The 19,262-nt window shown below is 41.5% G+C and overlaps 1 protein-coding gene across 15 annotated transcripts in view; it reads left to right on the plus strand.

The window, feature by feature from the left end:
* TENM4 (teneurin transmembrane protein 4) overlaps window positions 1–19,262 on the plus strand; it is a 592,138-nt gene that overhangs the window by 476,717 nt on the left and 96,159 nt on the right. For all 15 annotated transcript variants that reach the window (XM_039718527.1, XM_039718526.1, XM_039718530.1 and 12 more), the window contains 2 exons: window positions 4,794–4,940; window positions 18,601–18,817. In XM_039718527.1, coding sequence (XP_039574461.1) covers window positions 4,794–4,940; window positions 18,601–18,817 — 364 coding nt within the window. The remainder of the gene's footprint in view (window positions 1–4,793; window positions 4,941–18,600; window positions 18,818–19,262) is intronic.

Consider the following 19,262-nt stretch of genomic DNA (forward strand, 5'->3'; position numbering starts at 1 on the left):
GTGTAGGAGCTCTTGTCAGTAACTTCTTAACCTTCCTATTAGAAGATGCATCTGATTAAGGATTTGTGGATTCCCATCACCACAGGATATCATAGTGGTAATTTCAGAGTTGAGTTGGTTTTTGGCACAAGCTTTCATAGTTTGCAGGGATCAGCTGATGCTTTGCTCCTCACCTTTAGTCTTAGAGAAGCTTCTGCGGGTCTCATAGCTTTTGTTGTTCTCTCAAGCTTCAGGCATTTGCATTTTCACGTGTTGCATTCAGCCATGTCCTACTTGTCCCAGAGCTCAGCTGTTGTCTGGGACTTCATAAGAACATCCATTGGTACTCTCCTACTGACAGTGAAGCAAAGATAATAAACAGCCTTTTCTTCTAAGTCTTATTTCAAGTGGCAGTGAGGTTTGCCTTGAAGAAAAATACCAGTAAATGTTGCTTATAGTTGGACTAATTAGAGAAAGCTTTAACTTTACAGATCATTAAGAGCAGATTATTTTACCAACAGTCTTAAAAATTGCAGGATAACTTCTGGTGACAGTTTCCTTTGACTCTGATGGTCTGTACTTCTCTGTTTCAAAATTAACCCACTTTTAATATTGCTTCCCTGGTCTGTTCTCTTACTTGCATGGCAGACTGAACATCTTTGTGAATGCACTCCAGAATCTTTCAGCAGCACTTACATGTGCTTAAGTTTGAAACTCACATAAAAGGTTTCCTCCCCCTTTTCCGAAGAAGCCCTATTCATGTATTTAATTCTCTTAGTCACCCAAGTACAGTTAACACCACAAACAGTAATAATGGATCATTGGTGACTTTTAGCTATGAGAAGTCAGAACTGCAAGATTATGGTGGTGTAAATCTCTGAGGATTAAGCCATCCTGCTGTGGTGACATTCAGAAGCAATTCAGAAACAAGATATCTCTTTGCTTTATTCCCCAGCATGGGGGAAAGGAGAGGATAAAGTTTATTTTGTATCATCTTTTCATCAAGTGCTTTGAAGTGCACTGTTTGTGGAATGAGGAGTATTGTACCGTCCTATCTGTGTACTGCAAGTGATGGTCAAGTCTCTGTGCAGTGAACCACTTCAGAAATGGTAATACTTTTAGGTCCATTCTCCTGGATATATTGGCTTATGCATCTCTGTTGTCTTCTAACTTCCTGAAGGCCCAATTCCTCCAACAGCTGCTGTATATTTTTTTCCCTATTAATGGTTTACTTTCTCTATGCATCTTTACAATGTCTGCTCTCCTACCAAACCATGATACTAGAGGAGTTGAGTTTAATCCTCTCAGCACTGAAATTTTAATGAACTGTGTAATGTAATAGAAAACATTAGAAAACCTCTATGCTCCTATACCTGTGAAGAACCATTCCTGTCATCAGGAAACAGTTCTTTCTAGCTCCTTGGAAGAGCTTTATCTACTAAGAACCAGAGATTACACTCTTCTTAGCAGGAAGGGACAAACTTACTTTCTAGACTTAAAGGGTGCCAAGACAGTGGACTATAAAATTGCAGGTAGGAGTTACCCTACTTTAGGTATCTACAGATGCTTATCTCTTATCAGGGCACCCTGGATTCCCAGAGTACTCAAGAAGAGGAATAGATATTTTGGGAAGACATAATCTTATGAGATGCTTGCTCTCATCTCTCTCTCCTCTCCTGACTGATGCTTCTCCTCTGCTTGTCCTCTTTCTGAAGTGCTTGGCTTACTTTCTCTGGGTCCAGATCAAGAATATTTCAGAGTAAATCCTGAAAGTCCATTCAAATACTCTCAAGCAGTCTCATATAGACAATGAATCGCACACAAAATCCAAACACATAAGATTGAAAGGGGTCTCCTCAGTTAGCGTCTAGTCTTCTGCTGGCAAGGACACATGTGTAAAACTTCATATAAATTTACGAAGCTCTATGGAAAAGTAAGTGAAGAATCGTCTCCTTAGCACTCCCACAGGGAGTCTGCTCCAGAACTTCATTCCTTTGATCCTTGCAAATGATTTTTTTTCCTAATTTCCAGCCAGAATTTATTCATACTTGGTTTATGTCCATTTGTTCTTGTGCCAGCAGTATTCTCTTTACCTTAAATAGCTTTTAAAAAGTTTTCCCTACTCAATGTTTAAGTATTTCATTAACTTTTGGAAAAAAAATCATAGTCTTTTTACCCACTGTTATCCAAGGAGAGACAAATCAAGCTCTTCTCATTTCCTCAGATGCCAAAGATGCCTCATCCAAACTATATAATCTGGTTTCTGCCACTCCAAATTCCCCTTTTCCTAAGCCTGGGAGAGTAGAGCACATGCAGTTCTGTATAAGGTCTTCATTTTTATAGCTAAATTAGTTTTCCCTTACATTTCCTGGGCACTTCTCACATGAGACAAGATCATGGTGTCTTCAACTTCATTCAACTCTTTCTGGTTCTCACTTCACTCCTGTCCAGGTCAACGCTACAGCACCTTTGTTCTGCTCAGTCTCTGCAACTGTAGGATAGAAGAGAACTTTTTAGCAAAGGTTTTAGAGAGTCCAAGGAGTAAAAACAAGTGGTGTGCTCAGTGGTGGAGCCAAGCTCTAGTGGAGCCATCTAGCATACACATAAAGCAAGATTTCCTCAGAGGCTTTTCATCTAGGCAAATTAAAGCAATGGCACAGATTGCCCAGGGAAGCTGTGGATATCCCATCACTTGAAGGGCCAGATTGGATGGGACTTTGAGCTTCCTGGTCTAGTGGAAAGTATCCCTGGCCATAGCAGGGAGATTGGAATTGGATGACCATTAAGGTCCATTCCAACGCAAACCATTCTATGATTGTGTCATTTTTAGAGAGAGGAAAAACTCCTATCTCTACTGTCAGGATGGTCTCATCCAAACTGGATTTATCTACTCCAAAATGAGATTACCTACCTAGCCAAGTAATTTTAGGAGGTTAGTTAATACACTTCTTCCTCTTTCATTCTCAAAATAGCTGAATGCTTTCAGCTTGTACTGAAAGTAAGTGAAGGGATGAAACATATAAGTTAGCTGTAGCATGGAAAAAATCTGATTAAATGGTTAAAAGTTTGACAGTGTTGCAAGTAACTAAAGGTGGGATAGTAAAATGTAGTAGCCTTGCCTATAAATAGCTCTTCTGGAGTATATAAATACTAATGTAGTGTATAAATACCAAAATACACAACAGCATGCTGACCCATGCACACACATTTGCCACATCCCAGAATATACATTTTAAAAGACTGAAATGCAACAAATTTGTTTGTACAGGAGAAATGTATTTAAGATCCTTCTAAAGGACTTTTCCTTACCACCTTTGCTCCTTTTTCTATTTGGTCCCTGTACATCAGTCACTTGTTAGAAAAACAGTCCTAAAAAACGTTTGATTTTTTCTATTCACTGGGAAAGGTCCTGTGAACTTAAAAAGCTCCCTGTGAAACTTTTTTTTTTTTTTAAGGCATTTCTAAACCCCATTTCCCCAGCAAAGGACATACTATGACATGGGATGCTCTAGATGGGGTCCCAGCTCTGCCATGGGGGGACCCTCACACATCATATGGTCAAACAGGTGTCGAGACAATGCACACGTCTTCACTGTCCTTTAGCACAGGATAGGTCTGTGTCATTTACACAGGTTCACAGACCTGTCTTGCAAAGCTGAAGGCCTTAAAAAACTCAGACTATATAGCAGGCTATCACTACACACATATAAATAGAGAAAGCATTAAAACAGGGCTTAGGAAGACTGAATTGTTTCCCTGGTGTAATCAGTCCTGCTGAGTGACCTTCACAGTCACTGCAGTCCCTTGTAGTTCAGTTTCCTAAGCTGTTAAGTGTCTCTTACATTTCTGACAGCTTGGTGGTAAAGATTTTTGAGCTCTGCAGGTAAAAAGCCCCCAGAAGGGTTTAAGCTAAGCAGCCTCCCTCACAGCACTGCTTACTGTGGAAACTACTTTACTATTTTCTTGAAGGGGTGTGGGGGGAAGTACAAAAATCTCAGCAGGAGGTCATCAGATGAGAAAACCAAACCCTAGTGAGCAGACTGGGAGCTTGGTGTTCATCCTCCCTAACTAAATTTTATCACTTATAAAATGCCTACCTCTGTACTGGGCTCTCTCTAGTCACTGGGGAGAAATGGATGTTTCCAGAGCATGCTTCAGCTCATCACCATGAGCATCAAACCCACATGAGGCGACTTCTGCCCTGGAACAGTCTGTTTCTCTGCTGACTACACAGAGTTGAAGGTATCTCAGTTTTAGATTAATTTGAACCGGATGAGATTAATCCCTCCCAAAATTACTACAGTAAAGAAATTGTATGTCTTCAAAATATTTTCTACCTTTCCCTTTCCAGCTGGTTTTGAATGCTTACCAGTCTAAGATCTCAGTGTTATTGAAAGCCAGCTGCTTTATTCTGCTGGGTGTTGTGAACTTTAATCCCAAATGCAATTTAGGTAACCCCAAGTACTAGTCTTACATAGCAAATGTTTTGAGAGGCTCAGAGGGCAATGTGCTGCCTTGCTTTTGCAACCAATGAAGCAGGAATATCTCAGTGCCCCCCTGGAACTTACCATTCCCTCAGTGCAGTGAGTGTGGTTATGCTGTGAGGACCTCCTGGGAGAGCCAGAAGCAGCTGCCCATTGAGTAGCCACCACCATCCTGACACCAAAGCGGGTTCATTCCAGATGGGAAGACACAAGGTGGGAGTGGAGAAATCAACTGAAGGCAAAGGGAAAGAGCTGTTTAATTAGGCCCTTTCTGGGCTGTGTTGCTTTGTGTTTCGAGTGTGTTTGAACGTGTGGCTGTTTGCCTTGCAGAGGGATGCCCTGGCTTGTGCAATGGCAATGGCAGATGCACTCTGGACATGAACGGCTGGCACTGCGTCTGCCAGCTGGGCTGGAGAGGAGCAGGCTGTGACACTTCCATGGAGACGGCATGCGGCGATGGGAAAGACAACGATGGAGGTAGGACGCGAGCACATGTGATATGTCAGGCTTCACAGAGCCTATAAACCTCTCACAGTGAACAGTCATCTGGGCTTGATTCTGCAGGGCAGATTGGTTTTTGACAGCTGGTAGAGAACAGACAGCAAAATCTGCCAGGCTGACTCAGCCAGAGTGGATTGGCATTCAAATTAAATGGGTTTGGATCTGGGGTGCCAGGGCTGAAGAGGGACATTTGTTTGTCTTCAAATCAAGTCGATAGAGCAGAGAGCAGGCAGAGGCTGTGCACCTGTCCAGTCCCTCCACCCCAGCCGAGTGGCTCAGCTGTGACATGATGGGACCACCTCAGACAGTGAACATCCCTGACTGTTCAAACTTTGCCCTCGCTGCCTGAGGCTTTCATCAAGGCTCTGCAGTTGGTCACTACTGACTCTGGATGGATATTTTTCAGAAACTTGGAGGCTTGGGTGACTTATCCCCATGCCCACAAGCCATCCAATCCCTCTCAAACCATGTTTTATTGATTACTGTTCCATATGTAATGATGTCAGGCATGTGAATAATAGCTCTGTGTAATGCAAACTTAATATTCAGAGTTATCTCATTACAAAGGAAACCGTGGTGTAGTGTGAAGGTTTGAATTAGAGAGCAGGAGATGAGATATTAAATTTAAGGCATAAGGGAGACTGCATAATTTGTTTTGTTGTCACTCAGCAAAAGGCTTTGTAAACCACAAGTCTGGGCCAGGACCCAGACTGTGAAGTGGAGACTGCATTTTGCAAGCCTCTGTTTTATCATATTCACAAGAACAGTACAGTTTAAAAAAAATAATAGCCAAGCCAAGTCTGTGATTATCTGCTTCACAACAACTGCGATTCTGATTGAATATTTAAAATACTTCTGCACATCTGGCATGCCAAATGGACCAGATTAACCCTTTAGAAAAGCTGAGAAAATTGGAGTACCATAGAAAGAGTGCACACTATAAAACAAAGATGGCTTTTTACCTCATATGGAACTGAATATCACTGTACTTGCCTTTTCTATTTACAGCTGACACAGGGAAGCAATAAAGATCATCACATCAGATGTGTAAAAATATGGTAAATAGACCAAAGGTTAGTCCCAGTTTCCATGGAAAAAAATAACCAGCAAAAGCCCTGTGAAGTTTTTAGAAAGAGACAGACGGAAGGAGTAATCCAGCCTAACACACAACATAAATCAGAACTGTATGATATCACAAAGAGCATGACCAGATTCTGAGCATCTCTTCATATCTCCTGATTCAAGGGTTAACCTTTTTACCTAGGTTACTACCCTCACCTTGAAATGAGCTGCTTTGCAAGCCTGCAGGACAGCAGATGTAGACAGGAGAGACAAAAGGCATTGACAGGTTTACAAGTTAGTGCACATCAACTGCTAACAGCATTTGGTGAACCTGTGTGGAGCAGTGGTGTGCACAGCAAGAACAGAGCAACTGATAGATTGTAATTTACTGCCTTGTGACAGCTTGTTCATGTGTCAGAGCCCACAAATGGGTGTTGACTTTACTCTTGGTACACTCCCAAAAAAAAAGCATGTACATGGTGTGCATTACAGATTAAAGATAATCTGTCATACACTGTGCCTTTGATTTGGCTGTGTTACTGTTAAGGGCTCTTCTCGATGAGCACTGTGGTTTCTCCACCTTTTGGGATTCTGTCACATACACTGGAGTGATGCATGCTCAGGGCTGGAGAAAGGTGGTTTATTTTGGTTCACTGGAAAGGATCCAAACATTAAATTTACTCTTGAATTTTGGCAATGGAGGTAGAACTCCTTTCATGAAGCTTTAGAAGTCAAAAAACTGACCTAGTCAAAATGGATATCATGAGTGGTGAGAAAGAGGTTAGTGGGGCTGTTCACAATACCAGGGGGGTTCACTCTGCCTGAGCTCATACCTGCTTCCTACACTGTGGTGTCGAGTGTCTGCTAATCAAAATCTCTGCAGCCGGAAATTCCTCAGGATAATAGGAGCTGAAGTCAGAAACTTTTTCATCAGCTCCCAGCCTAATCATACCCTGAGGGAGACGGGTGCTAAATTACAGGGTGTGTTCGCCTCTTAAATCTGGAGATTGTTCAGATAAACAATAACAAACTGAGCAGGAGTCACTCAGAGAGAAACTTGGTGAAATGTAATCTTTGTTCAGGCTAGTAAAAAGTTGTTTCTGAGTACAGTTCCTTCTCCACAAAGTGTCATTTGTCAAAGCTAGCACTTAGGTTTCACACCCAGGTCCACTTTGTTTACACTTCTAAACACCAAGCCCATCAACTTGAAAGAAGCTGTAGTGAGTAACTGAGAGCAGGTGATCACCCAGTCACAGTTAAGGAAAAACAGTGCAATGACAGAGCTGTAACAATCTGGATAAAAGGCCAAGATTTTGTACATTTGACCTAAGAGGCCACCTGTATTACAACAAACAGGAAGTGTTTCTTTAAAACAAGATGAGAAAAATGGTTCTTGCCTCACTCCAGCAGAAAATAACCTCTCTAATTCATGGCTGCAAACTCTCACTACCTAAAAGAGTAGGTGTGACAGGTAGTACCTACATGTCTCACCCCACACTGAGTGCTCTGTCATGTACTTGAAGAATAAGTTTAAAGTTTAAAAAATCAAGGAAATTATCTTCTGTGACAAGTCCTAAAAGTGGAGTTAATGGCATTTGATAATACCTTGAGAAAAGGCTGGTATTCCATGGGCTCTGTTGCAATGGTAAAATCATCTGTTAGGAACATAGTGTACAGGAAAAACCGAAGGGAAGAGAGGATATTCTTAACTAATCTCATGAATATGCTATTGAACAGCAAAGCTGTGTTACCTGTCCTTGTTCTGGAGAAGTCATCTAACTGTTGAGAGCCAGAGTTGTCCAGTTCTCCATTTCAATGAGTTTGCACGAAGACAAGATCCCACTGAGGTGAAATCATGAGAGGGCTACAGATGTTAAATTAAATTGCCCATTTGGTCTAAAAGTTCAACACAGTTACTTACTTGAGAGCCTTTGTTGTTGTTTGGGGCTTCTCCAGAATAGCCAAGTCTTCCAGGTAGGGTAAAACTTGCTGGCTTTCCAGGAACTGGAACCAACCTGTCCTTCATTTCCTGCTTTAAGCAATTCCAGTTCCTGAGCAGCTGCTGAACTCTGTCAGACATGAATCTACTTTACTTGTGAAAGGCAAGAGTCTTTCTCATATGAAAAATATGTCTGAAATGACAGTATTCACAATATTACCTAAATCTTCATGTTCATTAGAGGTTTCTGTTCAGTTGTCTGCTGTTCTCCACTGCCTCTTCCCAACTGAAATACTTCCAAAGGCAAGTGTTAATGGTTAAAGGATTAGATAGGTAGATGGCTAGATAGATAGATATCCTTCCCAGTCAAATAAGGCTGGCCTGTCATAACAATATATTGCACATCATTACATAAAGGTATAGAAACTTAATTTTTCTTAGCTGTCATCTGGTCAACAATCTTCCTTCAGGACCAAGAAAAAGAAACCATCCTGTTTTCTTTTTCTGCAAGAATTGTATTAGCGATAGTCCTTCCCCTCAGTTTATGTCTCATTTAGCCTAGGACAAACAGAGAGTTCCAACGTACCCAAGGCCCCATTTTGCCTTTGCAAGTTCAGTCTGTGTCCCACCAGATGCTTCCCAAAAGCTAGCAGGTAGAGCAATTTGTATGCTTTCCTTCACTTATCCTCCTGGACCAGAACAACTAAAGGTTGCCTTAATCTCCCAACCCTGGAGCAGTGAGCAGGTCACTTCAGGGACAGTGTAATTCAGGAATGGTTTCTCTGAGGCAAATCAGTGCTGTTTGTTTAACTGTACCACAGCCCACTGGTAACTCCACAGTGCCTTGTCCCATTCAAGGATCAGGTAGTGCTTGTGGTAAGGTGCAGACTTACATAATGCTTTGGAACAACAGCATTTCAGATCTTTGGCAAGAGAAACTTTGGCACAGCACTCTGGCCTTCTTAACGCCCATGTGTTCACCATCTGTCCACCACATGCCAAATAGTGTTAGAGAACTGGCAGAATCTGCACTGATCTTTGCAGTGCATAGGGTTACACCTGAAAGTAGTCCAGGGTTGTAAAGCAAGCAGTAAAGAATCCAGGAGAACCCCAGAATGCAAACCTTTGTCTTTGCAAATGCTTGAGCTACAGATAAAGTAGTGGGGCGCTTTCTGATACTTCCTTTTTTCTTTTTGCCGTCATGCCCTGGGCTATAATAGCATGAGAAGGTTGTCTCCTGGGCATGGTGTGTGAGCTGTCTGCTTTGTCAAAACCATAAAAAATTGTGCAATAATATGCTGGCTACATTTGTGGAGGGAAATATGGAGATCTGAATGCACCTGGGAAAACAGCCATCATAAATTATCATTTATCATCACAGACAGATCCAGTCAAACAGCAGGGTCATCTTGGAGGAACCGCAAAGCAGTGCTAAAAGGATGAGAAAGTCTGCTGTACCTGAAAGATTGGGTAGCTGGTATAATTTGTTAGAAATCACCCAGCTTCTCTTCCTCTGTTTCATGGTGACTGTTAATGACTTCTCCTCAGATGAAATGACCAGTCCACATTTTCAGGTTTCAGCTCTTTGCTGATTTTGTGTTGGATGGTAATACATGGGTGTCACCTGCAGCTGGTTGTTGGCAGCAAGGCAGGAGGGCACTGTTAACCCAGGGCATTCCAGCATCCTGGAGCTTGTATTGATTGTGCCATTGGAGAGGATGATGTCTTGTGAACTGCGGGGTCTAGCAGTGTCTTGCCTTGACACCTTGGGAGAGCTCCTGGTACTTTGAAGGAGTCCTTAATGAAATTCCTTTGATTAATAGATTCAGAAGTAAGCTGTGAAAATGCTCTCTGTGTTGAAGGAAACCAACCATTGTCTGCTGAAACGGGAGAGCTAAGTTATGGGAAGGAGGCACTGCTTGTAACTCCTGTTACAAAATGTAACAGGAGGTAACATGAACCAGCTTCAGAGAAAAACAGGTTGGACATTTATTTCACAAAGCATTTCTGCCCTTTAAAAGATGCTTAAACAGAGTTTGAGCACCAGTGTTTAAAGCAGAAAAGCTCTACCAGACCTACTTTAGCATCTGAGGCAAACTGCTGTAATTTCTGTGAGACAGAAAGTCCCCTTAGAATCCTACAGTTTTGCACTGACTGTGCTCAACATGCACAGACTGCATGGCCACTTTCCTCTTGACCAGGATTTGAGAAACATGCCAATATCTGAGTTATCTGAGCCCACTTACCAAGTTGTTTTCAAATGACTGCTTAAATTGGCTTGGATTCAGTCAGAATATGTTAGGGTGAACTTTTCAACAGTAGCTTAACACTTACAGCACTTGCCAGGAAAGTGCAAGACCTTGGTGACAAGGATCTCTCAGCTGCTGAGGGTGTGAAACCACGTTCCCACCAAAAAAAAAAAAAAATTATAAGTTCTGAGTTACTTTTGCTCAGAGGAATCACTTTTAAGATGTGTTTTGCCTCCTGAAGGAGGCAGTTTCAGGAACACTATTGCATGACAGTCGATCAAGTTAAGCAACTTGTACTTACTGCCCTGTGCAAATGCTAGTCACAGAATCATGGAATATCCTGAGCTGGAGGGGGCTCAGAAAGACCATCGAGTCCCAGATCCTGGCTCTGCACAGGACAATCCCAGCTCTTGTCAAGTTTGGTGCTGTGACCACTTCCCTGGGGAGCCTGTTCCAGTACACAGCTACCCTCTGGTTAAAGAACCCTTTCCTAATAGCCAGCCTAAACCTTACCTGACACAGCTTCATGCCATTCACTTGGGTCCTGTCACTGGTCACCACAGAGAGGAGAGCAGTGCCTGCCCCTCCTCTTCCCTTTGAGAGGACACTTCAAACCGTAATGAGGTCTTGCCTCAGTCTCCTCCAGGCTGAACAAGCCAAGTGACCTCAGCCACTTCTCATACAGCTTTCCATCCAGAGCCTTCACATTCCTCAGAGCCCTCCTTTGTACATTCTCTAATACCTTTGTACACTCTAATACCTTTGTACACTCTCTAATACCTTTCTTATATTGTGGTGCCCAAAACTGCACACAGGCCTTGAGGTGAGGCCGCCCCAGTGCAGAGCAGAGCGGGACAATCCCTTCCCTTGCCCGGCCGGTGATGCAATGCCTGATGCTCTCCAGGACACACTCTCTCCTAAGCTAGAAAAGGCCCTCGCATGCCTTGCTCAGCTTCATGCAATTCCCTCAAATCCTAGGTTGCTTTGTTTCTATGATGCTTTGCTGGCTGTTAAAAATCTTCTTGGAGAATGGAAGAAGCCCATGAAACCAGCTGCATCAACTGTATTCTCCAGAGCAGTGATGAGCTGCGGGATGCTGTGAACTTGTAGATTCTAAACACATTATTACAGCTCTAGTTTCTGCCAGACAGTAGTGATTATCATGTGTTTTCTGTCATTTCCTCCTTCCACTTCCTTTCTTTTTCTATTGAGATGGTTTTTTTTTTAAAGAATGTAGCTCTGGATTAGGATGGACATTTTGCAGAGTATTTCTGTAGTGACTACCCCTACAGAGGTTCTGCACAAGAGCCCAAGGAGTTCTGTAATTCAAACACTTGACTGCTATTACATATGACTGTGTTATTTCAAATTTGCAAACAAGTGCTGAACATTTAGAGAAAGATGTGAGGGCAATTCCTTTCCCAGGCAGCCAGCAATCTAATTTAGCCAGGATACAACTGGTGAGAAGCTTATTCAGGTGAAATCAAAACAGAGCAGGTGAGATAGAAGGAGCAAAGAGAATATGAATAGCTAACATGGTCACAGGGAGTTGACAGTCAAATTACCTTTGTTCCTTACATCTGTGTTTTGTTTTCCTTTGACTCCTTAAAAGAGAGCCAAAAACTGCAACTCTTGTTGAATAAGTAAAATTTCTCTTTGCAAAGCACTGGAGTAAAATCCATTTATTCCCCAAATCCAATTTAAGTAAATGGAGTGTCAGTCCTCAGCTCATGAATTGGATCAGAACATTCCTGTAAAACCTTTGTCAGCACAAACATCCATGTGAACAATAACCTGTTTGTGCAAAAGTATAGAGCCATTCCTTTAGAGCCTTCCTCTAAACCAGAGTTTAGATTAGAACTGAAAGAGTAAAACCCGATTTGCTCAAGGGTAAAACTAAGATTTTGTTATCTTTACCTTTGAGCATTAACATTTAAAACCTTTCCCACCCAAACTCTCCCAGTAATTCATCCAAAAGCATCACAGGACAAGACAATGTCCTCACAAAAAGTGATAATGTTGCCTGATGAATGGCACAGAAAGGGAACTGAAAGATAAGAACTGGATGGGGTGAGAGACACAATTATTTGTATAATCAGTGGATTTTATGCTTTTGTTGCCAGTGGAAATTCTCCCATGGGAGACAATGGGGTTTTATTATTGTTTTTACTTCCCAGTTTTGCTCTGCATAATACAGTTTCTCATAGAGGCTCATCCCATTGCAGTCAGTGACTAAAAGTGTCATGGTCTTTGGCAGGAGCAATCCTTGAATTTGTCGTGTATGTTGTCCCAGATTCACCCTAATCAGGCTCTTTAGGCTCACCTCCCTCTGACTGCCTGTCTGCCTGGGGCTCCCAGAGTGTATCAAAGTTCACAGAATGCTCTCTGTGTACAAACAGGTCCATCCCTACCCGTGGCCTGCCTGTTCCAGCCTGACACTTGACATGCAGCACCTGTCAGAGTCTGCTTAAACACATAATAAAACCTCTGGCTGCAGCTTATTTGCATTCTGTTGGTGATGTTAGCATGACTGATTTTTGTTGCAGCATCCATAACTCTGTAGAAATGCTCAATTATTCAGTCTCAGCCAGTTAAGACACTGCCCATTAAATCAGCCAACACAATTGTAGGGCCATGAAAAGTCACAGCTAATTTGAAATTTTGTTAGCTCTCAGCTGATCTTGTTTACTACAGAAGCAGTGTCTCAAAATCAGCCCTTTACTTCTGTACAAAGCTCTAATCCTTGACACCTTTTGGGTCCTGCATGGCAGTGAGTGAGGAACTTGGAAGCTGACTGCACAGGACACAAAGGAGAAATGAGACTGCTGTGGGATTTGTGAGCACTCTGCAACCAGCAAATGCAGCAACAACTCAAGGAGAGCAGGGACAGCAAGTAACTCCATTGCTGCTGAAGAGTAATTATTTTGCAGGAATTTTAAAATATCTGGTTGGTTTGGGTGGATGTATTTTTTTGCATGCATCATATAGACAAACATCATACGGGATGTGATTTTCAAAAAGTGATGGGTCATGAGCAGTGTTTGAAGGCCAAGTAATTTTAGCTCCACTTAAATTTGGTATCCAGGTGACTATTTGTGGAAGGCAGTTATGATATGGAGTATCTCGTGAAATTCCTGAATGAGGTCAGCATTTCCATCTGTTGTCATTGTCTAGTGTCGCTGTCTCAGTAGTCATAGCAAATGTTTCAAGTCAGTTAAAATCAGGTGTTCTCCAGCTGGCGTTATGAAATGTTACACTCGTTAGGCCAAGGTCCTGCTCCCAGAAGACACAGATTCCTTTGGTGTTCAGCCCCTTCCATGAAACAATGCTCCCATGGAGTAAAAGCTGAACATGCATTGCAGATAGGAAACTTTAATGAGAATTGTGGTTATTTCATTGGGTTGTGCTGACACTTCAGAGCCCTTTGAGACTGGAACAGATGTTTTGTGAACAGAAAATGAAAAGACAGCTTCTGCTCCCAGGGAGTTTGCAGTCTAAAGTAGTAGTTTGAAGAGCTCACTAATGGGATTAGTGGATTTGCAGTCTTTAAGGGAGTTAGAACATAATTCTAAAAAAAAGTTGTAACTCCACCCACAAGATATGAGCTAGATGAGTTATCCCAAAATAAAACTCATTGTGTAGTGATATACAGAGTGCAGATTACCTGATAAAAATTATCTTGGTCCCCTAAAATACAGTGTTGTCTGAATAAATTGGAGCTGCATTATCCTCAGTGGCAGAAAATAAAGGGTTTCTGCTGAGCCCAGTTTATTCTCCTTCATGTTCCTCTCTAAAGGGAATGAGCCAGGGCTCACAAGATGACCTGCCATCCACTCTGCTTTATTCTCTGATTACTTGAATCTTAGTGAAAGATGCAAACCACTGGACACATTATTTACCAGATGTGACAATGTCTTGCCAATGGCTCCCTTTTCACAACAACTGTGGTTTGATTCACCCCATGATAACTCTAAGATTGCAAAAACATATTTATTTCAGGCTTCATGCAAAGGAACTGGGACAAAAGAGTTTGGGTTTGGTTTTAGCAGGACTATCAAAAGGATATGTGTGTGTATATAGAATACATAAACAGTCTCAAAGACTCCTAATGCATATAATAAGAAGGAGCACAAGAGATGTCTTAAAATTTGGCTTAGTGACACATCTCTGAATTAATTTGTTTAATTGGAAGGCATCCAGGATTGAAGATGTTTCTGTAGGAATCCCTTGGAACTGGTTGTCATACCCAGCCCTACTCGGCATTTTCATTATTACTTAGAATGTAGTTTACTTCTCTCCTGGTAAATGTTTTAGGTCACCTAAAGCTCAGCATGGTGGTAAATAATGTACCCAGATCATTTTGACACAGAGTGATCTGACTCACATCGCTGCAAGGTCACAATCAAACAAAATATATCATAATGCATCAAAATGCAAAATAGCCCTGGGAACAAAGAAAGGATGTTATACTGGAGGGTTGAGAGATTCTTGAGAAGTAATGACTCAGAACAGGATTTTGAGGTCACTGCAGGTAATTGTCTCAACATCAGTTCTCAGTGCTAGGCTTTTGCACCTTCACCTCTGTGAACCTTAGGAATATAGAAGTCCAAAAATTCTTCGGAGAAGAGGAAGGGGTCTCTTTTCTGTACCCAATATTGCTGACATAGTGCTGTGTCCAGTGTTGGTGTCCACACATAACAGATGTGAAATTACTGGAAAGAGTTCAAAGGATGTCATACACCAAAAGTCCAGGGGATGGGAAACAAACCTTAAACTGGGAATTTTGTTCTTCATTAGCTGTTCAGAGAAAAGATTTGGAATGGGTTACTGTTCTGTGTGGAGGTACTTGCACATGGGAAAGACATCAGAGCATGCAGGGTAGAAGGAACTATTGTTAACTTTATGGACAAAGGCCAAACAAGACCAGTCATGGGATACTGGAGTTAGACAAATCCAACCTTGAAATAAGACACAGTTCCCTAGCAGTAATTAAGCATTTCAGTAGTTTATTGGAGGAAGTGGTTGACTCACTGTAATCAGCTCTCTTTGGTATATATTTTTCTAAAACACAGGCTTTAATCCAGTTCTGGGAGGGAAAAAAATCAACAGCCTACAAGTATAAGAGGTCAGACAAGCTGATCATAGTAGCCTTAAAATGTATGAGTTGCAGTAATCCCCCTATGCAAGACTTTAAACTTCTCACAGAGATAATTCAGCAACACATTTGTTCTCTGCTATGAAGTGCCATGGTCATGTTACAGTTATATTTAAGTAAGAGAGCTGTCACTTATTAAAACCAAGAGCTGTATAAAGGCATCCATAACTAAGACCTTACTGCGCAGTCTACCTGTGCTCTGAGAGCTACTGGAGTTAGGAATCCACATGGCAGGTCATGGGTCTCTTTGGCTTTGCTGCTGCTAGACTTGGGGTGCAGAGGGAATTGACCCCATGTTCACCTCCCTCTGTTACCTGTCTAAGAAATTTGCAGTGATTTCTAATGAAAATTCACCTTTATGCTTTATGGATTTCAAAGGTGTTTTGTATTACAACTTCATATTATTTTTGTTGAATTGAACAGTTAATGCCAAAGTCATGGGTCAGGAGCTTCTTGCAAATGTCACTTGATTCTCACTCTTCTGATGGATGCAGTGAGAGATATCAGGGCATGAGAAGTCATAGCTATGTACGCTGTGACTATATCTCCTAACAAGTCACTGTAGGGCACCACTTGGATGACTTTTGGACCATACAATAAAAAAACCAAGAAAACAGTATGCACATGGAAACATCATTATTTATGATCTGATTTGTAGAGTAACTCTTGCTCTTCTCCATGACTCAGACAAAAATAGCCATTACATTTTGGTAAGCTAAAGAAATGCTTTGTCCTGAAACTGCTCTTGGTATTAGAGGAAGCTGAGTAGCTAAATGCCATTTTAGCCCTCAAGTGCCTTCATGAATTTAGGATATCAGTGACAATCCTTTCTGGTGTAGTTTTCCTCAATTTATTCCATATAGGTCCAAAACACATTAGTTGAAAGGCTTATCTGCAGATGAGTCCTCATCATTCTCACCTGTTCAGAACATTGTCCTCTGCATCTATTCTTCAAACATTTATCTACAGTTTCCTGCAAAGACAACATTTTCTTGCTGTCTTGTAGCTTCAGCCCCAAAACACATTTCTGATGCCTAGAAAAAAGACAGGTTAATGAAGAGGTATGGTATAGTTGGTTTGCCATCCTTTCAGCCAAGTGTCTGTAGCCTTAGAAAACATTATTAATGTGTGTGAGAAAAAGACAACATTTTATCTTGCTTGAAACTGTAGTCAATATAGTAACAAGGCTGGCTTGTTGTTCGTTTTTCTTTTCTTTTTTTTTTTTTAAGTAGGTAGCTGTGACTAAGCCTGTTGCATCTAAGCCGGTCTGTATTCTGCGAACTGTCTCTCAAACTCCATCTGAGATTTGACCTTCCAGAATCCTACTGATATAATCATCTGCAGCAAGCAATTTTTCTAATGGGCAAAGAAATTCTAATTAGTTTTTTTTCATTATCACTAGTCATCAAGAGAAAAGGCCGATGGATAGGTTTAGTGTCTGAGATGAACATTTTTTGTGGTAATTTTATAAGGAGTTATAAAGATATAGAGATCTTAGGACAGACAGAGGTAGGGGAACAGATCTGATTTTCCAAAGCACTTTTGCTGGCCTAATAGTGCTCCCATTATCATTAATGGCAAGTGCAGAGCACTTGTGGAAATGACTCAGAGTGTGTATGTGTGTGTATGTGTACATGTCATTGTCTTTGACCTACTTGGACAAAGAAAGCTCTGGGAACCCCTACCAGGCTTGTTCAGCTTTGCGTGTGTAACCACATGAAAGGATGATGTCGGTGATGTTTTAAACACTAAACTATTCCAAGACTGGAACAGGTATAACTCAACAGAATCCAAGTCCGTGATGTGCGAGCCATCTTAAATACTAGAACAATGAAAGATCAGATTTCATCCTATTTATATTGCAGTAAATACAAAGTAATGCCAATTACATTAGTGAAAGGACTTCTAATTCATACTGGTAAAAATGGGACAAAATGGAAGCTCACAAACACTAACAATAACAAAATGCCTTTACTGTTTATTTGAGATTAAAAATCCATTATCCTGAAAACTAAAGATTTCATCTCACTTCAGGAGGGCTTTACCTCTCAGGACAGTGTTGCTCTCCAGGCACGTTCATTTCTTGCCTCTCTGCTGGAGCTGTTAGTAGGATGCTTGCTGTAAAGGTGGTGTCTATGACATATGAAGCTCTCAGCAGCCACACAGAGACCAACCACTCATTTCACTTAGGTCTGTGAACAGCCATCACATGGTAGTAATTTTCATTCACTGTCAAACTGTCTTGCTCGAACTGATGAGTTGGAAGTGAAGGGCTCCATATCCCATTACCCCAGAACAAAAACATCCAGTTTCCTTATCTGATTTGAAGATCTGTCTCTCGTACATGCTAACAACTTGTATTGCTGAATGTGATGCTTCATCAAACCTCTTCTGAGCTTTTTTGGGTGTTTCTTTTCCTGTCACCGCTTTTTACTGTGCTGTTTGCAATGAGCAGTGGCATCTCCAAATGAATGGGGCATGTTGCTGTGGTGGTGGGAGGGGAAGTGGTACTGTCTGCATTTGATGGCTTGACAGATATGCAAACCCTCATTTTACTGGAGTACCCTCAGCAAGCCTTTTCATGTGTGTCCACTGCTATTATTGTTGTTAATTTAATGGTGCTGAAAGTGTGAGATTTATATCCTGAGAGTTTGAGGTCATCTGTTACTCTGTGTCAGTATCAAATCAATGTGACCAAGGTCAACAAACATCAAACCTTCCCAGCAAAATCTCCTTTACTTTCTACTCTTATTTTACTAGGTTACAGGTACTGATCTCTCTGAAGCCATGGCAGATACCATGGCTTTATTCACTATTAAGTCCTACTGAAAGCAAACCTGGTAGCTTTGGTGTGATGCAGTTATTAGGAGCAAGGTACAGAAGTTGTGTATTTTGGCAAAAGAAAACTCTACAACAATCTTTGGGGGCTCTGGAGTTAGTTATCAAAGTGACTGAGTTATGGAATGGCACATCCTAGGATTAATCTAAAATATACTTTTTTGTGGGCCCAGTCTGATATGAGTTTTCATATATTACATACTACTGCATATTTATGTTATGTATTAACGTGTATTTTGGGTTCCTTATTGTGACTTTAAGTGAACATGCCTTACTCAATGTAGATGAAAATCTGCATTTCTCTATTGTGTGCACTGGAAGGAGTTCTTGCACCCTGAAGTCTGCAGCACTCTATGTTTTCATTGGTCTAAAATGTTCCTTACACTTCTGTAGATGGCCTGGTGGATTGCATGGACCCAGACTGCTGCTTGCAGCCACTGTGCCACGTTAATGCGCTGTGCCTGGGCTCCCCGGACCCCCTGGATATCATCCAGGAGACGCAAGCCCCCGTCTCCCAGCAGAGCTTGCATTCCTTCTATGATCGAATCAAGTTCCTGATTGGCAAGGACAGCACTCATGTCATCCCAGGGGACAATCCTTTTGAAGGCGGGTAAGTGAATTTTGGAGTTGATTCAGTAAGTGGTAAAGCATAAGCCACTTGGCCATTTTAAGACATGACAGGGCAGCAAGATGCAGAATAATGAAAATTGTTTAAGTGAAGTAGATACCTGAAGAATTTTGTGGCTGATGTAGTTCTGCTGACTGTCTCTTCACCTACAATTTCCTGCCAGCCAGTAAGGCAAGATGCTTCTCTCCCAACATATACAAGTTGTTGCATGTTTCCTCACTTTCCTTATTTCAAGGAGTGAAAGGCATCCATTCAGCTCTTCTAGATGAAGTGACTGACATTGTGCACAAGTATCTCCTAAAGAGCAGTAACAGATATTCCTTTGACAGAGACAAAAGAGAAGGAAACTCGAATGCTATTTGCAGTCTATAGTGTGAATATTAGAGACTTCAGAAGAACTGAGGAAAATCATACCATCTAGGGATGG

Source organism: Passer montanus, unplaced genomic scaffold, assembly GCF_014805655.1.
Source record: "Passer montanus isolate IOZ18808 unplaced genomic scaffold, ASM1480565v1 scaffold4, whole genome shotgun sequence".
NCBI classification, from domain to species: Eukaryota; Metazoa; Chordata; class Aves; order Passeriformes; family Passeridae; genus Passer; species Passer montanus.